General features: G+C 36.9%; 1 protein-coding gene and 1 long non-coding RNA gene across 2 annotated transcripts; one reads left to right on the top strand and one right to left on the bottom strand.

The window, feature by feature from the left end:
- Positions 1 to 1027: 1027 nt before the first annotated feature.
- Positions 1028 to 5734, top strand: LOC121521979. The gene is made up of 3 exons (XR_005992910.1): positions 1028 to 1076; positions 3010 to 3241; positions 4924 to 5734. It is a non-coding gene; the product is annotated as an uncharacterized LOC121521979 (long non-coding RNA).
- A 6102-nt stretch (positions 5735 to 11836) lies between these two features.
- Positions 11837 to 25709, bottom strand: slc35f6 (solute carrier family 35 member F6). The gene is made up of 6 exons (XM_041806167.1): positions 25509 to 25709; positions 19152 to 19224; positions 16527 to 16698; positions 15613 to 15825; positions 15282 to 15392; positions 11837 to 13242 (listed from the first exon to the last, which is right to left on the bottom strand). Exons 1-6 carry the CDS (start codon positions 25583 to 25585, stop codon positions 12755 to 12757), a joined length of 1134 nt encoding a protein of 377 aa, XP_041662101.1. The 5' UTR covers positions 25586 to 25709; the 3' UTR covers positions 11837 to 12754.
- Positions 25710 to 25760: the final 51 nt, after the last annotated feature.

Raw genomic sequence — 25760 nt, 5'->3', positions numbered from 1 at the left:
TTGATCCTGAGATGATGGATTGATCACTTAAAGAGAACCGCCATAAACATTATCAGACCCATGAACTCTCGCGTTAATTTCGATGTGTTATGTGAAAATAACGCACAGAAGATTTAGCATTTCCAGAAGAGTCTTCTTTGATCTGATGGTATGAAAACGAAAACAGCCACTTAGTTTAAAAAGCTGAAAAAACAGGTGATGTGGTTATATAAAATAATGAAGTGTAATCAGCTCAGGAGAGCCTCTATTAGCTCCTGTCATCCTGTTTTTGATGGGCCGTGATTCGTGTTAAATGAGCGGATATTCCTGCTAGATTTGCCCTCCCCAAAAATAGAAGCTGTTTTAGTATTTTAGGATACAGCCAGAAATCCTTATTTCTTCCGGAGCAGAGGAGGGGGGCGCTTTATAATGACTGTTAGAACTTCCCTTTTTCAATATTTGTGAAACTTTATCTCGACCTGCAAGTTGCACGGTGACGCAAATCCGTCCCAGTGCTCATAATAAACAGAGGAAAAGCTATTCCCCTCCGAAAGCAAAACACAATTAACTTCAGAGGCGATACTTCATCCGCGAGGCCCCTCAGGATTCACTTGTTGGGTCCGGGCCAATGCCATTTCACAATAAAAGTAGAAAAAAATGTTAATCCAAGCCGAATAGAGATTACCGTCCTAATGTGGCGATGTTATATATTTGCGTCATGAAACAGTCTTTAAAACAACAACAACAATGTTCAAGTTAATATGAATTCTGTTTCCTACCGTGTGGGAACAATGGCCTCTGAAGCCGCTTCATTGAAGTCGTGATTCATGCGCGCGGAAGGCCCGATGACCCTGGCTGCCTCCTATCATGCTGTTTTCGAGTGTCACTTTTCCGGGTTAAATTTAGAAATGAGTTTTTAACGTTTACCCTCCTCCATCACGCAGTAAAAACAATCCAGGGAAGAGGATGCAGCGGGACGCAGCACGCCTCCAGTTATTTCAGGTGCTGATGAGATTTTCTCTGTGTTTTTTTTGTTGTTGTTCTTTTTTAGTGGGAAGCGTCAAAAAGAAGACGAGGCAGGCCTCAGACCAGTGCGAGTGAGTTTTTACCCTCTCAGCCTTGAACCACAATCTAGAATATGATTTGCTATAGAAATTTTAAAAAATGATAATCCTCATCAAACATATTTGTTTTGAAAATGTAAACTCAATGAAATGATAGTAAATCCTGGAGATTGACTATAAAAATAGAAGTAAATGCATGACTAATTATGCACATGAGTAAAAATATAAATCAAATTTTTATGATTTTAAGAGGGATACAATAACAAAACCTATATCCTCATTTACAATTTGTTCTTTATGATTTATTATCCATCACATCTTTACCTTTATTTGAGCTTTTTATCACTAATTTTGATGATAAAGCTTAAACTTGGACTCAAAGAGACCAAGAATTCATTGAGAGAAGCAAAATCAATAGATTTTAAAAATATCCACCCCACAAAAACAGCAGATTGAAACAATATGACATGAATTAAGTCCTTTTAGGTAACTGATATAATAAAAAAAGTCTTTATAATAAAGTTATAGTTAAAACAGAGAATTAAAAAGAGCATTTAATATGTACAAAACAAGTTTACAATAAGATTTAAGATAATATTTTCTTACAGCTGAACACTTCAGAATCACATCCTACTGTGAGCACGTGTGTGCCTAACATTTATGCAGACTTTGTAGTGTATAGTTTATGGTGCATCTATCTTAAATTAAATTGCTTATATTATCCTATAGTGGACACCTGAAGTAACTGGTTCAGTAACAATGGGAATATTTTATGTGCAACATGCCTTAACAACTTCAGAAACCCTTTTAATTGCTTTTAACTTGCATTATGCTGCAGATTGCACTGAACCCTTTTAACATTATACTACCTCAAATCTACATTTTTAATATTTTAATTATTATTTTTTTCGCTGAATGCAAAAGTACGAGATGTTACAGGTGCAGTATCGTAGAGCAGCATATGTAGATAATACATAAAAACAGGGTTTCTGCAGAGCCTTAGAATATCTTGAATAGTCTTAAATTGCACATTTGAAATTTAAGATCATAAAGAGTCTTTCAAAAACATTTTTTTACTAGAGAGAGGTCTTACATTTTAGAAGGTACATTTACTAAGACGTGTTCTTATCCAACCTTTGTTTTCGAGCCAACCTTATTTGATTTTGATCATTTCCCTCCACAAATTGTTGCAGAGATATTCTCCATAGCTCAGGGAACTCCGTATTGGATGTTCTAGATATCCTGGGGGACGACTCCAGATCCCTCTTTGATTTTATCTGACTCCCCTGTGAGCAATTAAACACCGTACTGTTGTAAAACACTAGTCCAGTTCTCTAACATCTGGGCTACAAAGTTTCTCACTTAAAAATCCTTTTTCTGCTTTTTAATAGTTAAACTGTTTGAAGTGTGCTCAGCACACCTGCTCAGATATGTTCTAATATACACATACAGCATATTGATAGAATAGAGGTATTTAATGTGCCAAAAAACATCAAATACCATGTGATATTTCATAAAGGGTACATAAAATATAAAAATCAGCCATGGTCCAGGATACCCACCTATCATTTTTGACCATTTGCCCTACAAAAGTAGTATTCATTTTAATTAGTCCAGGCATTAAAAATGTCTTAAAGTCTTAATTATTTTTTAAACCCTACCCTAACCCTCGAAGTATTATAATACAATATTTAGAAATATAATTGTAACATTATTTATAATGAGAAGAAGCTGTTCTGTTGTGCATGCATGTGTAAAATATGAAAATAATATGCAGCATGGTGGCATGGTGATTTGTTTTGTCAAAAATAATAAAGCATTATTGTTTTTCTGGCTGTAAAAATGCATCCATTATAGGAGTTTTAAGTTTGCTCCTTAAGGACAGGGAAGTTTTATCAAAACATGCAGAAGGAAAATTGATCCCCAAATCAGCTGTAAAAACTAAAATCTGACTTTTTCATCTGAGGCCCACCCTCATTCCCCTCCTTCTCTCTGGATCTCTGAGGAGCTGCAAAAAGTAACGACAGGTGAGATTTCTGCCAATGTCATCACCTCCTCCTGTCTCTCTGAATCCTTCACACCTCACTGTGTCCCCAACTGAAGAAAATGTCACTGTCGAGCTCTGTCTACTAAGTTTCTCCATTCTTCACTCCCTCTGAAACACAACACGGTCCAGGGCACAGCACGTCAGAGTTTGGGTGAGTTGGCAACTTTAATTTCTGTGTATGACCACAGAGTAACGCTGTGGTACAACAGCATAGGTTCAATCAAGTGCAGCTCTGAGACTTTTTTTTTTTTCCACTCCACATTTCTACCCTGGCATGACAGAGAAATACATGGCAATTCAGCTCCAAACCATTGACATCACAGAAGATTTTACTGTCACATTAAGAGTCACAGTAAGAAAGTACTTCAAAAGATGAAACCATTTCTACTTGAACCTCTTCAACATCAGCTGTCATTTAATTGTAAAAACCATGTCAGACGCTAAGAAATTAACCAATGTTTCATCAAAGAACAATAAATAAGTAAATGAAAAAATATTTTTCAAACTAATTGAGCACAATGTTTTGTTTTTTTCTGTCATTCTAATTTATCAGGTCTATTTGTGCATCATCTGCATACAAGTGGTACAATATACAATGATTTTATTATAATTGGATCCACCACCATCCTTAAGAAAATTCACAACCCAAATTTTGAAACATTTCCAACCACTCTTATTTATTTAATGAAAAATGTTATTATTTGTACCACAAATGGAACAAAACATACCGAAAAAAGAAAAGACAAACATGTTCAGAAAGCAAATCATTACAAAGGACACACATGCATACATCTCTTTTACTCCATTTCCCCCAGTTATAATGGTGAAAATTGGTAATTTCTTAAGAAATTTCCTCTAAACAAAACCAGTTTTGTTATCTAAAGAAAGGGAGATACATAAGTAGAAATCTTGAGACAAATACAGAAATAGTTTGAAAAACAAACAAACAAAACAAAAAAAATAGCTGTATCAATTTACTCTACATCCGATTTGGGCTTCCATACTTTTACTTTTTTTCCCATTTATTTCTTTTGACACATTCACGACCCATTTCAAAGAGCTTCGGGACCCACTTTTGGGTCCAGACCCTCCAGTTGAGAACCACTGGTCTAGACCTGTCCTCTTTGTAAAGTGTGCTGAGATAACTTTGGTTGGTATACTGGTATAATGGTATACTGAGGTGAACTGGTGCAACGTTTTATAATGGTATACTGGCATGTGTCACTACACGGTGATTAAATTGTATACTGAGGTTAACTATTTAAGTATGGTCAAATGAAAATGTACATTTTTCATACCCATGCTAATCTATTGAACACAGTTGCATTAAAAAACAATAATTGTACTGTACGGTACACCCAACATAACTCCAGAGAGGCGTATAGTTTGATACCATTGCAACCCTTCTTATATTTTTCCAGACTTGTTTTGTCAGGTATGTTGGGTTGCATCTTTGCATAAAGAGTGCTTCATAAATAAAAAATATTATAAATGGTTATTACTTTGTAATGATTAATAAGTATTAACAGTCAAGTTGTTTCAACTACAAGAGTTAAATGGACAGATTTTAACTGTAGGTGTAGTTAAAACACTTCATGAATTATTAATAGTTTTGCTTCCAAAGACATGATTGTAATTTCCCTCACTGAACTAACAGCCGTTTCATGATCAATGCAGTTAAAGCTCTGATATCAGCTCAAACACTCAGCAGGACTTCCACCACAGCTCAAACAAACAGCCTGAAAACAAAAACCCTGAGCCCGTCTGTTGACTACCTGGAGTTTAAAGCGTCTATTGTGGTGCTCTGATTGTTTCTCCTGCGTGTTTTTGCAGGAAGTGTTATCAGGCAGAGGAAAAAAACTGAACGAGCAGCGATGGACTGCTGCTCTGCGGGATCAGAGGACAGAATGAAACTGATTTCCATTATTACAGGCAGAATTATTGCTCCCCCTCTGTACCACTGCAGCTCCACGCCAGGATTACTATTTCTGGCAATGTTTGCCTCAGGAAGGAACTTTCGCAGATTTAATGGGACCTGGGCCATTGTACACAGCCTTCTGTATGGCACCCTGCCATCTTTTACAGAGAGCAGAGAGAGAAGGACGTGTTCAAAACAAGAGTGTCACGTTAATGTGATCATTAATATTTCCAGTATATTCCAAACACTAAACTCTGCCTGTGCTTCACATGAAGCGCCATGTACTTTAATTTGCATGTCAGGGATAAAAGTGTGACGGTGACTGTGTTGTCCTGTGATATGTCATGTTGTGTTTTCTTTATGGAACATGACACAATGCAGCTTTTTGCAGTAAAATTTAAATCAAAGTAAAAACCTCTTTGTTCCTTTAGCTCATCTTTGCAAACATTAATCAGAGAAGGGTTCAGCATGGAGTTGAACTAGCAGTGGAGCAAAGGTGCATGGTAAATGTCACGTGAAATGCCTGTATTTAAAGGTGCACTGAAGAAATCTGCACATCTGGATAAACATGAAGTACTCAGTATGACCCAACTGAGATCTAGCTGCTCTATTATTTGCATTTCCACCCTCAAAAATTGGGCAGGTACCAAAATAACTGATCTGACCATCCTACTTTTTTGGCATCCTGCTGCTGGGGTACCTCAAAACAAAGTTTTTTATATAGGAGATTTATAAGGGAGGCCTATGTGTATCAGCAGCAAATACTTAAACATGCAAAAGAAGAAATATTTGAATCAGTAATCAGAAATGAACAAAATAAGAGATAAATGTCATGGCAAAAGTTTGAATTAAAAGATATTTGTACAATAATGCACCTAAGTGCTTTGTTCTTGTGTGTATATGTGCAACTATTTTGTAAAAGTTTGATTTTAATTACAAAGAAATTTTAATTGTCACATAAAAGAAAAAATGCAACCATATTTTCCTCTAAAATGTTGAATAATGTCTGGTTAAATTGTACACTTGAGCACAAATGTAGATGTACAGCATTATAATTATCCCTAAACAAACTTAAATGAGCATTTAAAGGAATAAATTTACAGTAGCACCCTCTAGTGACCAAACATAAAAAAAATGCAATTAAATAAAACTTAATCAAAAATGTTTAAACTAAAAATGCAAGTAAGCAGAGAGAACAACACACCTATGCTAAGTTTTTATTATAAACAAGGAGATTTAATTTCATGTGATTTTCTTTAACCTTGTACTGCATTAATTGAAGCTTATAAAAGTTTTAAAATGAGAATAAAAGTTTTTTTTTGGTCCAGATTGTTATATGGACTAATTTAACCTAGAAGAAGCAGCAAAAATCCCATAGCAAAAAAAGGCATCAGTGACAACAGACTCACACTGATTAAATCATAAGTAGAATAAAGGAGGAGCTGGGCTGGAGGAGGGTTGCAAAAAGTGTCTTGCAGAGGGAGCAACAAAGTGTAGCCAGGTGAGAGCAGGTTAAATATTCAGCATGAGTGCAATTAGCCAGAAGTGTGCTTAGAAGTGAATCAGCTGGCCATCAGCGGTATGGGCAATTGCCCGGGGCCTCGTACATCAAGGGGCCTTAAATCACAGGCAGAGGTGTGCATCAGATTTTGGAAGTTTTAGAAGTTACACCCTGCAACAAGACACGTTTAGTTATTTAGAAGTGGAGACTTGACTTTGAGTTTTATTATTAAGTGAAAGGTGATGTGCAAATACAGCTCTGCGATTTGCTCCAGTCAGTTAACAAACAAGCAAAAAAACCCAAATCAAGCAGGCGACTGTGGCACGAGGACGGTGGATCTGATGCAGAAAACAACACAAGCAAAACTTGCAGCTTTTTCTCTTTATTAATTGATGCCATAAAAACTGGCACTCCCATGGCGTTCTCCTAGTGTATGCCTAAAAAAGAAAAAAAAGAGGAAGAAAAAAGCAATAGGAATGGGCTATCCTTTCATTGCAGCTTTGTATTTGAATAATAAATGTACTTGATGACCTTTTGTCAAAGCTCCTTTTGTTTCCTGTGTAAAGTCCATGACAGGAAACATACAGAGCTCAGCATGATGTTTAGATTAGAATTTGGATGATGTTATGATGTTTTCTCCTCCCTCTCTCTGGGCTTTGACTTACAGAAACAGCTAATCTGGGGCAGCGTCTTGTATTTTTACAATTTAACACACATGTATCCTTTCAAAATAAAACACAGACTTCATGTGGACTTATTCCAACCTTCACAGCCCTGAGTTTCCTTTTGTGGCAGCAGGTTTTAATAAACTCTCCTCTGCAGAGTTTAAAGTGGTCATTATCTGGAGTGTCAGACTAATCACACTCACCCTAGGGTGCCCTCAGCTCTAAACACCCTTGAGTAGCTGCCTTAATGGAACCTTTTGCATATGAAGGTGACTCAGAGAAGCCGTGTGTTTACATTCAAATAGATTCAAGTCGCTTCTTAGCTGCAGGTCCACGGCTGCGAGTGCAGACGTACACGTGGGTAAATCATATTTACTGTAAGCTGAAGTGCAGCAGCAGGAAGAGAAAGTGATGGAAACACAAGAGGACAGAATAACAAATCATTAGGCCTGCTGCTGCTGCAAAGAACATCCAAACATTAAGTTCTTTATGTCATACATGTTTAAAGTATAACTCTGAATTACATGATACAAACGCTGAGCGTGTGAAACACAATTTAATCCCTTCTGAGTAAAATACCTGGCCTAAAATGATCAGAATTCCTACCACCAATGTGGACAAAAGGGGGTAAATGAATAGCATTTTTGCCTTGCAGAGTTACAGTGAGCTGTAACGTTTGAATAGAAGAGTGCAGGTGTTTGAGGCTGCATTTTCAAAGCAGGCTGATGCAGAGCAGAACATCTCAGATGCTACAGCAGGGTGGAAAATAAAATCTATCAGCTCAGAAACTCCAAACAGAAGCAGATGTGACGATGCAAAGCAGCAAACAGGGCTCTATAATGAATACAGTATATCTGGAGATTTTAATCAGGGTGAAATAATTACTGTATCTAATATTAAAATGACTTTTTCTGCACTGAGACGGTTAAATGATTAGACATGAATTTGGTTCAGTGTTTTATGGACTGTTCTCAGGGGAGAATACTTTCACATCAGGACAAATTTGTGCATCAAAAAAAGAAAAAGCTACTGGAAACTTCCTTCCCAGAGCTGTCCCAGGAGTGTCCTCTGCTCTGCCTTCTCTGTTGCAACATTTTTATCTCAAAGGCTGCAGATGAACCCAACAACTAAACTTAACTATAAACACTTTTTTTTTCAAATTAATTTTGCTTCACATCAATGCTGCTTGATTAACACTATCTTTTTTCCTAAAAACACATGAATATTATTGTCATTTACCTGTTTAAAATGAATCTTTAAGAAAATATCCCAAATGCAAAATGTTAGCTTATATAAAATGTAATATATGATTTAAGTGAGTTGGTTCTGCACTGTTATCATTTGGCTCCAGTGATGTAACATGTGTTGAACCATTACATTTTTAAAATTACAACAAATGTCAGAATTTCTGTGGTTAACCCTGATTAATCTTTCTTTATGTAACATTTTAAAATTCCACTATTTTGCCCGTAAAGCTGTTTATGCTTTGCTGATCCACATTCATTTTGAAGGGAAAATAAGGATCTTTGAAGATCATTAAATTAAATAAACTGGAAAAAAAGAACTTGTTATGGATTGAAAAGGAAATAAGTGGACATTAAAAAAGGTGATTGTGTGACATTACAAGGTGCAGATAACTTTTGACGTGTCACTAACTGTTGATTGCAATTAATTGTGATTAATGCCATTAATCTTGACAGGTCTAAATGTAATGTAATTCTTAATTTTGGCAGCTGTTTTTCAATTTAATCTCCCTCTTCTTCTTTAGACTAAAAAGCCTTTGAGTCACATTTTAGTCATTTTTTTTCCTGAAAGTTTTAGTCTAGTTTAAGTCTCGAAAACATTTCAGTCCAGTTTTAGTCAATAAAAAGTTCTTACCATTTTGTCTTAACTTTAGTCATAATATTTGTTTTCAATCGCCATATTCAAAGTAAAAAAAATTTAACAGATGCACTATCAATACTGAAAATACTCTAGAATATAATGAAACAAATAATGAAATTCCTTGAATGCTCTCCACCTAATCTCTGCTTGTTTTTATCGATTATAGGCACAGTGGAGAATTTTTTGTCCGTTTTTGTCATCAAAGATCTGTATTTAGCAAGTCTTTGTTATGGAAAAAAAGACACACAACACAAACAGTTTTAGTCAGAGGATATAGTTTAAGTCAACAAAATTAACACTGAGTAAAATATAACATTTCATTATATTATAAATGCTGTCCCAACACATTTCATTTTAATTAAATTACTGATGTCATTATAATTACATGACATCAGTAATATAAAAGTTGCTGAAAGTGCAATATGAAATGTCCCATAGAGAATTAATAACCATTTACAATATGAAATATACTATAGTGTGTCTCAAGTGATCATATACATTTGCTTCATTAACCTTTAAGGCTTTTTTATGTGCTGTCTGAACAAGCCAGGGTCAGAGTACAGCTGAGCTGAGGTTCATTTTCTGACTAAATGCTGCCATCTAGCGGCCAGTTTGTATCTCTACTCACAAATACTATTACTGTTTGTGAAAATGTGTGGGTATAGAGCAGGGGTGTGGATTTAACAGCCTGCTGAAAACAAATGATGAAGGTTAATGAACCCACAGAGGGTAAGTCTAGCTTTTATCATTATTGTTTCAGTTAATACTATAGAGTCATTGCTTCATATTTGAAGTTTTAATGTTTGTCACCAGCTGCCATTCACTTAAATTTGCCATAAAGAGAAATTGCATGCTTCTTCATGGTTTCCTATAGGAGCTCTATTATAATAATTTATTATTAACATTCTGTGATAATCTCCTTCAAGGAAATCCAATTTGCATGTTAAAGTGGATTGTTTTTTTAACATTTTTGTAGACTTTTACTGCAATTTGTGTATGCTGTCCTTTTTGGCCACTTGCACCCTGAATGTTACAATGTATCCAAATCTTAAAATTAAAACAACAACAATGCCTTAAAAAATCAAGGTTTTTTTCTCATTATTAACATGTACAAGGCTGTGGTAATACCTTTCAAGGACATTCAATTTGGATGATTTATATATATAAAAAACATGTGGGTTTTTTTTTTTTTTTTTTGTCTTTTAAAATACCCAAAATCATCTGTTTTCTGGGGTTTTTTTTCTTTTGCACCTTAACTGGCATTGAAAGGGTTGTATTCCTAAAAAATAATCAATATTTAATTGTGTTAAAACTGGCACTCAAAAGGTTAATTTTCTAAAACATAAAATTTGATATTTATGGGCAAGTCTGTTCATGATTTTAAAAAATCATGCAAAAAGTTAGAAAATAACATATAAATGTATTTTTTTTCTGTATGCTGCCATTTTTGGTCTTGAGCACCCTGAGTGCAACAATCCATCTTACACCATCTGAGGGTTAAGAGAGTAGTAGTAAGTAGAATAAAATACATTAAAAAATATGGCCTCACAATGTTCTGTTATAGAAATGTATCTATTATTATATTAAAAATTAAAAATATGAATACGAATCAAAATTATGTTTGACACTTAAATTTGTTACGTAAGATAAATTAAACTGTGGAAACCTACAGGGAAAAATGACTCATCCATCTGTGAGATTTAGTTATTTATTTCCTACCTTGTATTATAAATGCTTGCCTTGAAGCAGACTCTGTTCATAGGGGCTAGTAGATTAAAATGTAATCATTTATAAGTTCTTCCTGATTTATGTCCTAACTTTAACTTATTAGCACATTTCTGTTGATGTTTCAGGAAAACATCAGTGAACATTTGGCCAATTATCGTCATCTTTTATCCTGTTACAGCAGTAAGCCAGGGGGCTGTGTGCATAGATCTCAGGGGGCTCTCAGGTTTAACCTTTGACCTTTGTTAAAGCACTGGGTTGGTCTTTAGGGAGGAAGTGGGGTCAGCTCAGGAAGTGAAGGCAGGTGTCAGCTGCTGCTGTTGGGACCACTGACACTTCAGCTAATTACTAATGTTTCACTCGGCTTCAAGTTTTCTCTCCGCTGAACTTCTGGACAAGTTAAGGAAGGGGTGTCCAAACTATGGCCAGGGGGCTAAATGCGGCTGGGGTCCATTTTCAATTGGCCTGCAGCAAATGATATGAATTGAATGGAATGTGACCCACATAAAGCATGTGCTTGACTGTATTGTTCTCAGTTTCAGCACAAGGCAGTGCTGCTATTTGAATTCTGTAAACAAACATTTTGATGAGGAATTTGTTATTTTATAATGGCTAAAGTGAGACAACACTAGATGGTTAACATGTTAGCAACCAAATTGATAACTATTTAAATTTATAACACCCTGATGGATTATGGTAGCAAATAGCAGAACCAGTGGTCAACCAGAGCACCCTGAAATCTGATAAGCCATCCAGAAATCCTTAAAAAGAATGCCTATTTGCTTTGACAGTCATTAATTAGCCATTTAAGTCTATCCAATCACCAAGTACATTAGATCTGCTTTACTAACTTTTATATCCTCAAGTTAAGGTATATTACAGTGGTCCCTTCGTCCTTACATATTTCTGTATGTGGCCTTCTGTGGGAAAAGTTTGGATATCTCTGAGTTTAAGCATCGAGAACAAATGTCTTAACTGGACCTATTCCCTAAGCTTTAACCACTGTGTGATACCCTCTAATCATACAAGAAAAACACAATTCAAGACCTTGGGTGATTTTAAAAGTGTATTTTTTTAAAAAGTCTCTTTTCATTATTACATAGCATCATATAATTTCTGTTACATTATTCAGCCAGTGAGATTTAATGACAGTTCCCTTTAGTTCTCTTACAGTCAACACCTGAAATCACTAAATTTACAGCTATGATAACAAGTGCAAACCACTTGGTGTTCTGACTTCTTTTTACATCTGTACAAACAAATCAAGTATACAGACAATCTTTAAAAACAGCAAAACATCTGATATGATTTTAACTCAGCTGAGATGACTAAAGTGAGTCAGCAGTTTGAAAGTGAAACGCTGAATCAGATCTCTGTAGTGCATTCAGTCAGTGACAGTGAAAACACTTTGGCACGATCATACTGCTTAGCCTTCAACACTTAAAAAAAAATAAAAGCTGTTCTTAAAATAGAGAAATAAGAAATAAAATATTCAAACTCAAACAGATATCAAAATTCTCTTTCTTTTTTACAGATAATCTGCAAAATAACTGGCATTAAGTTTGATTTTTTTTGTGGCAGTCATTTTTTACAAGCATGCTTTAGTGGTTTAGCACCAAGGCAATTCAAGTTCTTAAAAAATAAAATAAGATAAAAACAGGAAATGCAAAAGCAAATGCAGGAACTGACTTTAAATTATTTCAGTTTTGCTCATTATTTCAATTTCTTTTTCCATTTATAAACCCTGTATTTCTATAAAAATCTCCCTCAGACTTCCCTGTTATCTGTCTCTTGATTTCAGCAGTGTTGTAACATATCTGCTTACTTAGGTACAGTTCACTTACCTGGTGTTTGACTCTCAGTTAAATCTGAGGTGAGAACCTAAAAACATTTAAAAAGTCATTTTCAGTGACAGTATATGTGAAAGGTTTGGTGTCAGACATTCAGTCTATGATCAGTGTTTTGTTGACTTTAGATGTCGTCAGCCGCTGGCACCCTGCCGTTTACTAGCAGCCTCTCCCTCTCTCCAGCAGTGGCCTCCTCCTCTGAACTCACCATCCCTTCACAGCATGGTAATCTGGACAGCAGGGGGCGATGCAGTCCATTGTAGAGCGACGTCCCCACCAGAAGCACCAGGAAGCCAAGCACCTGCAGGCCATGAAACTGCTCCCAGCCCAGCCCCAGGCTCACGACCCAGATGACGAGCGTGCGCAGGCTGTCCAGCACCATGCGGGTGGTGGCGCTGATCTCCTTGGTGACACTGATGCCAGCGAAGTTGAAGAATGCGATGCTGACCGTGTTTCCCAGCAGAGCAAGTAAGATGAGAGGCTGGTGTCCGATCTGACAGAAGGCGTCCAGAGCGTCCTCCAGGACCTCCCGGGGGTTTCCACTAAAGTCACCCACGTGGATGAAATACATCGGGATGAGGAGCAGCGAAAGCACCACGAACCCAAAGAAACCTGGAGACAAAAAAAATGAGCTCAATATTCTACAAAAACAAGTGTATTTAAAGCCTCTCATTGTGGCATGGGACCAGTACAACCACAGAGCTTTTGACTTAGCATAATTAATAAAAAATCTCCTAGGTCCTGAAGACTCAAGACATTTTAGATATAATCTAAGACTATGAAATAATGTAAAATAGCAAAGATCAGGCTGTCCACACAAACTGAGTGACCATGCAAGAAGGAGACTAGTGAGAGGCCACCAAGACACCTATGACTACTCTGAAGGAGTTACAAGCTTCAGCAGCTGAGATGGGAGAGCCTTTGAACATACACCAACTGTTGATTCTTCACCAGTCAAAGCTTTATGGGAGGATGTCAAAGAGAGTCAGTGAAAACTCATGAACTCTCCTCTAGAGTTTGCCAAAAGGCACATGGGAGGAATGTTCTTTGGTCTGATGAGACCAAAATAGAGCTTTTTTTTTTGCCATCAGACAAGATGCTGTTTGGCAGACACTCAACACTGCACATCATCACAAACGCACCATCCCCACTGTGAAACATGCTGGTGATTGAGATCTATCTCCTGTAGGAGGTGCAGCTTAAGGTGCATCTACTAAATACTGACTTAATAAGGGTAAATATTTTTTTCTGTCAATTATTTTACATTACTTTTTTTTGTAAATTGACTAGACTTAGTAGAAATGTTTTCACTTTGACATTAAAGAGGTTTTGTTTACTTTTTTGTTAAAAAAAAAAAAAAAATTATACTGACCATGATTGATTTACAAAATTAATAAAATGGTAAAACATCCAATGGGGGAATACTTTTATGGTTACTGTAGATCCATCTTTTTTATGTTATCTGTCCAGTTACTGCCCCTGCCTTGTAATGTGTTAGATCAGTGGTTCCCAAACTTTTTTTGTCGGGCCCCCCTTTGGCACATGAAAATATTTTCAGGGCCTCCCTATCCCTCACCATACATATAAACATGTAAAAACATGTAAATGTATGACTAACACACCATCATTCGCAATTTTTTAGAAACAAATTCTTTTTTTTCTAGAATTTACCACAACGTAGAATCGAAAAATTTTGAGTTTTAAAAATCTAACTCTGAAGATGAACAATTGCCTGAAAATAATAACTTAATGAAGATTGTTTAGATTTATACACCCAGTCCTGCGATAATTTCAGTGACAACTGTGGGCTTATTTGGTGTTATAGATCTTGAGTCCTGGGTGCCACTCTGTTCATTTTCAATGTCCAGCTCTGATTTGTTTTTGTCGTAATTCAGGCAACAGCAGACAAACCAATCTCACACTGGTAGGAATATGCAAAGTGCGGCCAAGGCCCTGGAGCCTAGCAGTGGATACTGTACTACTTTTCCACTATAATCCAAAACACAGAAAATGTTTTAAACTGCAATAACATTGTTGAATCTGAGGTGCCATTGAGGAACTGCTCTTCTTCTACAGTGCTGAAGTCAACAGCTGGTGTTGCTTAGCCTTGCCCCCCCCCGCCATGGCCGCACGCCCCCCCTGGGGGGGCCCACAGCCCACTTTGGGAACCACTGTGTGAGATAATCAACCACATGAAGGTAAAGCCCTTACGGATGAGACCTGCAGGCTGCTGCATTTGTGTATTATGTTTTACATATGAATGACTTATCAAACCATTCATCTTCTCTTGAATTCAATTTGAATCTGATGTCCCTAGAACAGCATGAATTTTCACTTATAGGAACTTGTCAAATATTTTGAACCCCAGTACTCTTCTTCAAACAATGTGATTGATAAATGTAGGATAAAAGTCTGTTGTTGTTGTTGTTATTGTTTGTTGACCTTTGCATTCCTCATCCACACTGCAAAATTGATTCAGACCAGTGACAACGTGGCTAACCAAGTGACAGCTGACCCAATTTCTGCATTGAATAACAGACTATAAGTAGTCCACATTTGTTAAATCAAAGCTTAATGCTATCACTTTCCTCTTAGTTTAACCTTGATTGCTAAATCTTGTGCAAAATTTAAGTGAGGATGAAATTTCTCACCTTCAGTGCCAACAGCCTTCAGAGGATGGACGTCATGTTTGTAGACAAACTTTTCCTCCAGAACCATCTGCACTGAAACAATGATCTGAGCCATGATGATTAGAAGATCGCCTGCAGGACAGAAAAAGGGGCAGATTAATTATGTTGCAATGTTTCTAATCTAGTTTGATGCCGAGTTGATGCCAGAGGTAGCAGTGACTAGGTTAGCATTTCCTTTAGTCTACCACAAGAAAACTTCAGATATATTGCTTTATCCATAGTATTTCTTATGCTCTGAAGCCATGGATTTAATACAAAATATTTCACGAATACTAACTAGAATCCATCTTACCAGTGATGACATCGCTGAGTTTGTGTTCATCTTTGTTCCCGCTGAAGAAGTCAGCGAGGCCCACGATCACCAAGCCAAGGATGGTGATGAGGATGCCGAGCCACTGACTGAGCAGCAAACGTCGCCCAAGGAACGCCACTGAGAGCAGCCCAGTAAAAATTATGACAGCTCCACGCAGCATCTGGAAGCTGGATGCACTTGTCATGTTCAGAGCTGGAAGGAAAAGGTATAAAAAGATTTGTCATATTGAACAAAAGTTAATTTGAACTATATTTTTGACCATCTAAAGTCCTGGCTTCTTTTTCTTCCTTGATACAAACAATCTAGGCTGTTAGCATAACACACAAATACACAACTTTATGTTTGACTTAGTTATCTCCTTTCCTAACAAACAGGTGATTTAAACTGAGGTTAAACAAAATCTATTCAGTTTTGCTTCATCAGTAAAATTTACCCTTGAGAAGTGACTTTTTGTTTGCTTTCACTATCACTGTCTCCATTCACATTGTTTGCTTCGTTATATGCAACTACAGGACAGGCGCTAAAAGCATAAGCAGAAACTGGAGCACAGAGAGTCTATGGAAGCCAGACATTGTCGCTTCCAGTTGCAGTGGTTTGAAGTGACAGCCTTTTAGAGGGTTGCAGAGCAGCCTGTTGCAAGCCGTTTTAAACTTTACAGGCATGAATCTTTGGTCAGCTTTACATTATTTCTGAGACTAGAGCCACGAAACCCAAGGAACAGAGTGTGAGAACAAGCACTGTCTGCATTAGAAGTCCATCTATTGTTACTATCAAAAGTATCCCACAGCTGTTATGTTGCAACTATGAGCACTTTAAACAAAAATATAAAACAATATAATCAACCTAGTAAATAACACTTAGAAGACAAAGAGAATATGGTCATGGTCACTTACCAACATACATGATGGAGGTGGCGGTCATGTCACACATGGCAGGTGGGAAAAAGAGCAGAGGGTTGAAGCTCTGACCCGGGTTTATCTTTGGCTCAGGATTACGTCGGTCATGGCAAAGTAAGATGTAGAAAACCGCGAGACAACTCAGCTCACCCAGAAACATTCCCACTGCCTGGACAGGAAATTTAATAGAGACAGACAGAGACAGACGGATAATGAGTTACTTGTGACTTTGGAGACAGTCTTTTTAGAAAATCGCTGACTCCACTTTTCATAAAGCAGAAAATTAAATTTATTGAGCAAAGAATGGGGAGCTTAAAAGTATCATGCTATGTTCACAAGCGCTTTGACAAGTCTGTGCTAGACGAGGAAATAACTTCAAACTAGAACCCGACCGATTGATCGGCAGCCGATTAATTGGGCCAATTATACCGTATCACAGATTAATCAACATTGGCCAATATGTAGCCGATATATTAACTTTTTTGCTGCGCAGGGATTTTGTCTCTGCTCCTGTCACTCTGTGTGTCTCTGCTGAACTCAGCCCGAGTGCCTGTCCCCTCCCCCTCACACACAGAGTGCAGCAGCAGCTCTCCCCCACTCAGTGTTGCCAACTTATTGACTAAGTCACTATATTTAGCGAGTTTTCAGACCCCTCTAGCGACTCTTTTTCAAAAAAAGCGACTAGCAACAAATCTAGTGACTTTTTTCTGGTGTTATTGGAGAGTTTTGGAGACTGACGTGAAAGCACGTATCGTTGTTGCTCTTCTCAGTGAGCAGCGGGTGCTGCCGTGGGCCCCTCCCCGTCTCACAGGCAGCCCAGTCCTCATGCAACAGTCCCTGCTGCAGTTGGACTCACTCGGCTGCAGCAGAGAAGAGGACTAACGCCCGTTTCAGACTGGGAGCGTGTTTTGCTGCTTGCATGTGCCACGCATGCCAGCTCTGGTTTCTGCCGGTGCAGCTTTCACAACGGGCTCAAGTTTTCTGCGTGTCAGCTGCATCTCCCTGCTCTCAAAGCCCTGTCCTTCTTCACAAGTTTTACTTCAATAAACCTCCGTAAAAAGGACCTGATTCAGTGTACAGTGAAAGTCTGTCAGGAACTATTCAAAATAAAAGCATTCTGTACAAGTGAACGGAGTTTCTCTGTAGAAATGCTAAACTGGGCTTTTACTTTGAAAAGCAGAAACCAGAAAAGCATTCATACTGTGTTTATCTTTCCTGTGACATATTCTACCAGTATGGAGACAGAAAGTTTCACTAATAGTAGATCTTTAGAGAACAACTTATTAAAACAGGCGCATTTAAGCTTGTGGCCTTCCTCAGGGTTATCAAGAAACACACTGTAAACATATTCTATGTGCATATTTGCCACAACAATGTAAATATGGCTCTCCATTTACCATTTTCCTGTCTAATATGGTCCACAGCCACAACAAAAGACTATTATACAGTGTTTTAACATCGTCTAAGTTGCGTCTTTGTGAAATAAACAAAGATAAATGCAACTGTTAATTCACATGTTCACAATTGCGTTCATGTACAGTATATATCCTGTGTATATCAATATTCTTATTTCATATATCGGCTGATCTAGCGGTTATTGGCCAATATATCGGATATCGGCCTTTTTTTAGCCCCCCAATATCGGTATCAGCATCGGCCCCGAAAATCCCATATCGGTCGGGCTCTACTTCAAACTGTCTATCATTTCATAAACACCTTTCCAGATGATAGGATTTCTTTACTTTATTTAACTTTATTTAGAGAATATAACTCAATTCGATTTTTTGGATATATTGCATCCTTTGTTTGAATTTAAGCCTCTAATTATTGATTGTGATTTAAACATAAGCAGCTATTAGTAATTCTGTGAACTAAAATCACAAAATTAATCAAATATGTTAAATTTCACAACAAATGCGATCTGGTAAATTTTTTAACTGGACATATTTTTTTCCAGAACTTTCATCATTATGTCACGACAGAAATACTGCGATTCAAGAACAAAATGTCCAAGAAATGTCTGAAGTATCAACATCACTGCAAAAAAAAAAAATGTAGAGAAATTTGCAGGGGTGGACAGAAACTAATGACATTTTCTCAAATTACTGTAATTGACTAGTTTTTTGTGGTACTTGTGCTTTTTTGAGTGCATTATAAAGTCAGTATTTTTACTTCTACTTTAGTGAGTTTTAACCAGAGTAATTATACTTTAACTTGAGTAGAATACTCTTGTGCTTTTTCCACCTCTGTTGACTACACAGTAGCACATAGAGAGAGAATGATTCTACGTTGCATCCTAAAACCACTGGAGTGTTGAGTAATTTACTCCATTCCAAATGGTCTTTAGTGTTGGAGTTATTTGACAGTGTTACTTAAACTCTGTAAAGAATCAACTGATCTCAACTGATCTAAGGTCTGCCTGCTGAGTTTTCAAAACTGGGGGGATGTGTGAGGAAAGATTATATTTTACTGTACAACTCCTCAATAGATACTCAGTACTTAAAGTGAACTTTAAATTAGATACAGGATCAGGATCATCCCTTTTCCTCTTTTTTTCAGTCTTATTGCAAAGTGATGTGTTTATATGCTGGATGTTCAGGTGAAACTAAAGAATGTGTTTACCTGTACAAATGGATGAGAGAATTTATGCTCAGGGTCATCTTTGCAGCCCGATGCTGTGAACATGTCAGCCCATCTGTAACACAAAAAGACATTAATCCAATCAATAACATTAATACAGCTGTTTTACCAGGCCAACTTTATTGGGAAAACAGGGATTTGCCCCACACTCAAGTAACAGTCACTTTCGTAAATCATTGTTTTCATATGTTTTTTTTTTTTTAAACCTTTCTGAGATGTCATGAATCCTGAAGGGATTTTTGTTTTTGGTCATCAGACACACTAAACATTTTTTTTTTTTTTAAGATTTATTTTTGGGAATTTTTGTGCCTTTATTAGATAGAGGAGGACAGTGGATAGAGTTGGAAACAAGGTCAAGAGTAGGGGAGAGACATGCGGTAAAGGGCCTCAGGCCAGATTCGAACTCGGGCCGCCCGCGTACTTGGGGAGCACCTTTAACCACTAGGCCACCTGCTCCCCACTAACTATTTTTAAAATACAGTTTCCAGTCAGCCTCTGAGCTGAGGAAAAGCAACATGGTAGGGATGCACAATAATATATTCATTATATATTATATTTATACATAATGTATATTATATTCTATTATTATTGACATGATATCAATATCTGCAGATATGAAGGTTTCTGCCCATTTTTACAGTTTATATATCAGCCTTAAATATCAGCAAAATGCCCAGATGTAAATCAGGTATCGGTGGTTGCCTTAAGTGCAACACACTCAGGGAGGCCCATTGTGAACCCTGAACATTGTGAATGAAGCACCAAACTTAAAACAACTACCAGACTGCCATCTTCTCTGCTACTCTCTCACCTCTGCTTGACTCAGCCTCTCTTTGCACTGGAGATACTTGGTTTTCTTTACAATAATAAAAGCTGTGTCTAAATCAGTGGGTTTGGAAATATCAGCATATTGCATCTCGACTACGTGGCCACTTTTTACTGTTTCTTGGTCCTTTTTTATTTTAAATGTCCTTTTCTGACATCCTATGGGCCCCCATTACAGGCCCAGTTGTACTTTAGATTCGCTGAAGTGACAGTTCTACATCCACTCTTTAATTTCACTTCTTTATGCTTTAAAAACAAAAAAAAACAAAAAAAACAAAAGAAAAAAAAAACAGTGTGGACCAAGAACAAACTTTTCATATGCACCAAACCTCATTCTCAGATATTGTTCTTTTCACACAACTGAAGCACTTCTGCTTGTCTGACTAACCATACAGTTCTTTTAGTGTGCAGTTATGTAATCATTTTAAGGGCCACATAAAATAAAAAAGATGAAGTCGCCTGTATTTGGAGGTAATGAGTCTGCAACTTAGGTCTTTTATGGTCATGCCAGTCAGAGCAAGCATGACAAGCATGTGACCTCCTGTCTGCTTTAAAATGCAAGTCAAGGGAATGTGGTCATTAAAGGTGACGACACAGCATTTTCCTCAAATGCAGCCATGGCTCAAATCAGAGATGGAAACTGTTGACTGCTTAGAAACATACTTATCTAGGTAGGAAGGAAATTGGAACAAATGTCAATTTGAAAAATAATCTCCACATGTCTCATTCTGGCCAAAACTCATAAAGTGTAATGTCAGAGTGGAAGAAGGAGAACCAAAAACACTCACACCTAAGAATCTGGATTGGAATCTGATCTGGATTTCTGGGAAAGCTCATCTCTACACTCAATTTGGAGAAACTTTTTTTGATGCTTTCTTAAGCATTTCTTAAGCATAGCTGTATTTGGTGTTCCAGATGGGAATATGAATATAACTACCCCTCAAGCCAACTGTGTGGCATCTGCTCCAGGCTCGGAGAATTGGAAGTTCAACAAATCCCCATCATTTAAAGCTTGGGGCACAAGAAATGTTATCACTAATTCAACTGGAAAAATAATGAAATACAACAGTTACAAGTCCAGAATAAAATCTATGGACACAGTTGATGGAATTCACTATCACTCTGTCTTCTCTTTACTATTTTATTTAGTGCAAAGTTTGAAGAAGATCCCTCATAGCATTTTTGAAACACACATTCATAAGCAAGGGACATAAGGCCTGATGACCTTTACCTTTTAGCTCCAACTTCCAAAATCTAATTATTTCATCCTAGAGTCAGAGCGGACATTTATGCTAAGTGTGGAGAAAATCTCTGAAAGTATTCTTGATCTATTGCATTTACAAGAAAGGGATGAACATGATTTTGAACTTTGACCTTCAGAAAAAAAAAATCAGTTCTTCCTTTAGCAGGGGTAAAACAGACAACCCAAAACATAAGGCCCCTGGTAAATGCCAATGTAGATGCAAAAATGTCATATTGAAAAAAAAGAAACAAGACAGCATGGATTAGGTAATTACCTTGTGATAAGTTGCCATTTTACTGAGTAAATTTAGAAATACGGTCAAGTTAGAAGTCACTGGTTCCATTTTACAGCTAAAAAAAAAAAATCAGTTTTTAACATCTTATTGTACCATGTTTGTTTTTTACTATCAAACAAGAAAGTTAAATACATCAAAAGCACATTTACTGCTGTTCTTTTTTAACATGTTTTAAAGAGGAACTAAATGGGTTATTTGATTATCATTAGATCCTTTCGTAACAGAAATGTCTGGCTGATTACATGGTTTTTCCAAGTTATTTTGGGGACACTTTTGCCTTTGTTGGATAGGTCATTACTTTGTAATAAGGTAATATAAGGGAGGAATTTACCTTGTGTAAAAACGTATTAATTATAAAGTAATTCCTTGTAATACTGAGGCCATTTTCTGGTAATTAAATAGCCAGGTGGTATTTTACCCTAACTCTAAACCTAACCCCTGACCCTAACTCTAAACCTTAACCTAACCCCGGACCCTAAACCTTACCCTAAAAATTACTTTAAAAATGATTAATGAATGACTCACTTTCATTTAGTAGGCCAGAATAAAGAAATTACTTGGGAATTATCAGGCAACTAGTATAGAAAATAAATATCTTTTGAAAAAAAATCCTTGGTAAAATACCACATAATTACCAGAGAACTGTTACCATATTAACAAGGATTAGGATTAGAGTAAGGGTAAGGGTTAGAGTTAGAGGGTCAGGGTAAAATATCAACCAGTTACAACATAAATGCCACAATATTACAGATTTATTACTTGATAGTTAATGCAATGTTACAAGGTAAATACTTTCTTAATATTACCAAGTTATTACTTCGTAAAGTACCAATTTATTACCAGGTAATTACCACCTTATTCTTGAGAAATTACTAGATATTTACACTTATTACTATAAAATGACTAGGTTATTAGGGCCCACTAAAATAAAATGCTATCTAATAATGTGACTTTTTAAGGCATATTATAACCTTCAGTTTTACAAAGGGAATATAAGGCGGTTCAGGAATCTGCAGGAGCACTGCTTTGGTTGTCAAATTTTATTGATAAAATACTTGAAGTATGCCTGATCCTCTCATTTTTGAATATCATTGGAGCCCATTCTACTTATGATTATTATGATTATTGCCCTCTGCTCTTTTGGTCATTTCTGTGATGTGTTAAAATATCTCTGTGTATATTTGTATGAAAAGAGAATTAAACCTTAAACCACAACTATCAGCCTCCATGCTGCTTTAAAAGTCACTGTGCTGTGAGGTGCTGTTAAACAGCAGCTATCAGGTGACTGTTATGAAATCCTATCAGTTAGTTTCTCTCTGAGCAACATGACACCGCTTGTTGTGTCTCACACACACTGGCACCACACACTCAGTTTGTTCAGCCTTTAAAGTCCTAAAAGGACAGTGAAGTGTGTGTGGAGTGTGTCAGGCTGCAGAGCTGACATCACATATTATCAGGGAAGTAGAAAAAGCTGACTTTCTCGTTTCTCTAAAAGAGTTCCCAACATGACAGCAGTGAGTCATAACATCTCAGACATAATCTGCCAAGAACAAAATCACTGCTTCCATCTTTACAGCTTAAAGAAGTTCAGTTTATAATGTCATATTGTACTAAGTATATTTGTTTTTGGCTATCAAACAAGAAATTTAAATACAGCTAAAAACATTTACTGCTGTTCTTTTTGAACATGTTTTAAAGAGGAACTAAATGGGTTATTTGATTATCGTTAAACCCTTTCATAACAGAAATGTCTGGCTCATTTCGTTTTTCCCCCAAAATTATTTTTGGGACACTTTTGCCTTTGTTGGATAGAGCAGCGGAGGAGAGCAGGGGGACGTTGTGGGGAGAGGGTGGAGGATGACATAAAGCAACGGGCTATGGTGGAACTATACTAACAATAAGCAACAAGGACTACAGCCTCTGTACAGAGGACGCACTAAATAATAAGGCTATCCATAGCAGATTACTTGAGTTTAGGGATTATTATTAAAGAGACAGACTTCAACTGAAGTAGGTCTGTTAGGGTACCCTAAAATCCAACTAGCTTATTTGTTAATATGGCCAATATTTACAGCTGAAATAGGCTGATTCTAACGCCAAAAAATTGGTTGTAAATATCAGCAGAAATTTTCCTGACTTCCTCACTTTTAAAGCTAATATCATGTTGATAATACTACATAAAAACAATAAAGGAAACAGGTGATACTTCTGGAGCGACGGGAATCACGTTGCGTTGGTGAGGTACCAAAATGAAGCACCAAAATCTGCCTTACAGTTCAGTATAGTAGGTAATGGCTATGTTGGTAGTAGATTTTGATACTCATCCCTAGAAACTTAAAGACTGTGTCATTAAAAAACATTAGATGACAAAATCTCTAGGACCTTAATGACGACAGTATAACAATACAATGGTATACAATAGTAAAAGTGCAAAAGCTTAAAAAATCATCTATTTCATAAGACAGGCACTCAGGAGGGGAAAGAGTCAAATCAAAATTTTCAGAAAAGCACTTTAAAGAGTTCCAAACACTGGGTGCCTAGGACAGGTATATAGATCTGTTATTTTTACTAGTATTATGGAAGTTAATTTTACGTCATTATGGGGAATGGAGCGGGCCTCTGTCTGATGCACTTTTAAAATAATAGATACATTTAAGTGGTTGAAATTCTTTGAAGATCTGGTTTGTAGTCTTCCCTTTTGGAAGTGGTGGGTCCTGAAGCGACAACAGTTGAGAACCACTGGAACTGTGGCAACCCTGGTCAAAAAAAATTTAAAGTAAAAGAAACACAACACTACTGAACAATATCTAAGGCGATTTCTTAAGACAGAAGTATCATATTCTACAATATTATGCCTTATATATTAATTTCAGTTTGTAAGAGTGGAAAAGCTTTATAAAAAATAGTCAGTTCAATGATACAATTTCAAACCAAAATGCAAGCAAATTCCTCCAAACTGTTTAAATTGTACAAATATGTTTGTAACATTGTGTTAGCAAAACGTTGTCAATTCATTTGTACAATTTAGACAGTATAGTGGTCTAATTGCAAATTCCAATAACTAAAAAAGTTTCCCAATATTGGGGGTCTACAACCGTTTTGGCTCTCTTTTATATCCAAGTTATAAATTGCCGTTACGTCACAACCCATGTAAATTTCACTCATCCGTTGGTAACTCATAGTGCAATGTACGCTGTGTGTAGGTGTTTTTCATGAGGTTTGATCCATTCACTCCTCTCCACTACATCTATCTTATGAAATAGGCTGTTTCTTTAAAGCTTAGGTACTTTTCGACACGATAATTTTACATTATACGACATCGAAAGGATCGAACATTTTTAACGGCAATCCAGCGGCTGTTTTTCCCACTGTATTTACAGAGCAGGCTAACCCCTGCTATTACCCAACCTCTGACACAGTATGTAGACTGCTGTATGCCTGAGTCAGCTCATGATATTGAGATGATGCGGCTGCAGGGTTAGTTCATTTCGGATTAAAGCTCTGATTTGACTTCAGATAAACTTTTCTTGTCAGTCTTTCCATTCCAACAACTGTTTCTTCCTGGCTGCTATCTTATCGATGTGTCAATAACATCGAAATGTCAGCCCAAACAGCCCCCTTGGCTTCCTGACTGAAGGAAAACAGCGTTAGCCTCTCATTACATTACCAGCTTGATAACAGTGTTTTTATTTAATGATGGTAAAGCTGAAAAGCCAACAAGGTGTTAGCTAATGTAACCTGCTTGTTCATTCAATACGAGATAATGTGGATAGCATGCTAATGCTGTGTCACAAAAATGTAATAAACAAGCTAAAAATCTACAAATTACGTATTAGCTCATAAGCAGTTTGCGTTAAGTTAATTTCGTTTACATTTTGGGTTAAAACATGGGTAAAAAATCTATCGTAGCAGCCTGTCCCCTTGCAGTGACTTTAACTACATTCTTATGACACCAATAACAAAGAAATGTACTCACTTCGCCGACAATGTGTTGATGGATCCGGTTGTTAGCATAAGTCCAGCTAGGAACAGCTGGTAATTAGTCCACGCCATGATGGGAGAGTGTGAAACGGACCAACAAAGAGACACAAAGAGCCACCGAGTTGTTTTTATTCACCCAGGTTGTTGTTGAAAGACTCTCCCTGTGTGTCTGCAAACGCCACATGACAGCACAGAGTCAGCTGACCTCAGCCTGGCCGGCACGCTGCGTTTACGTCCTGTCGGAAAT

This window comes from Cheilinus undulatus, linkage group 14, assembly GCF_018320785.1.
Source record: "Cheilinus undulatus linkage group 14, ASM1832078v1, whole genome shotgun sequence".
Lineage (NCBI taxonomy): Eukaryota > Metazoa > Chordata > Actinopteri > Labriformes > Labridae > Cheilinus > Cheilinus undulatus.
The sequence above is the reverse complement of the archived record's forward strand: the minus strand, read 5'-3'. Positions and strand labels throughout refer to the sequence as shown.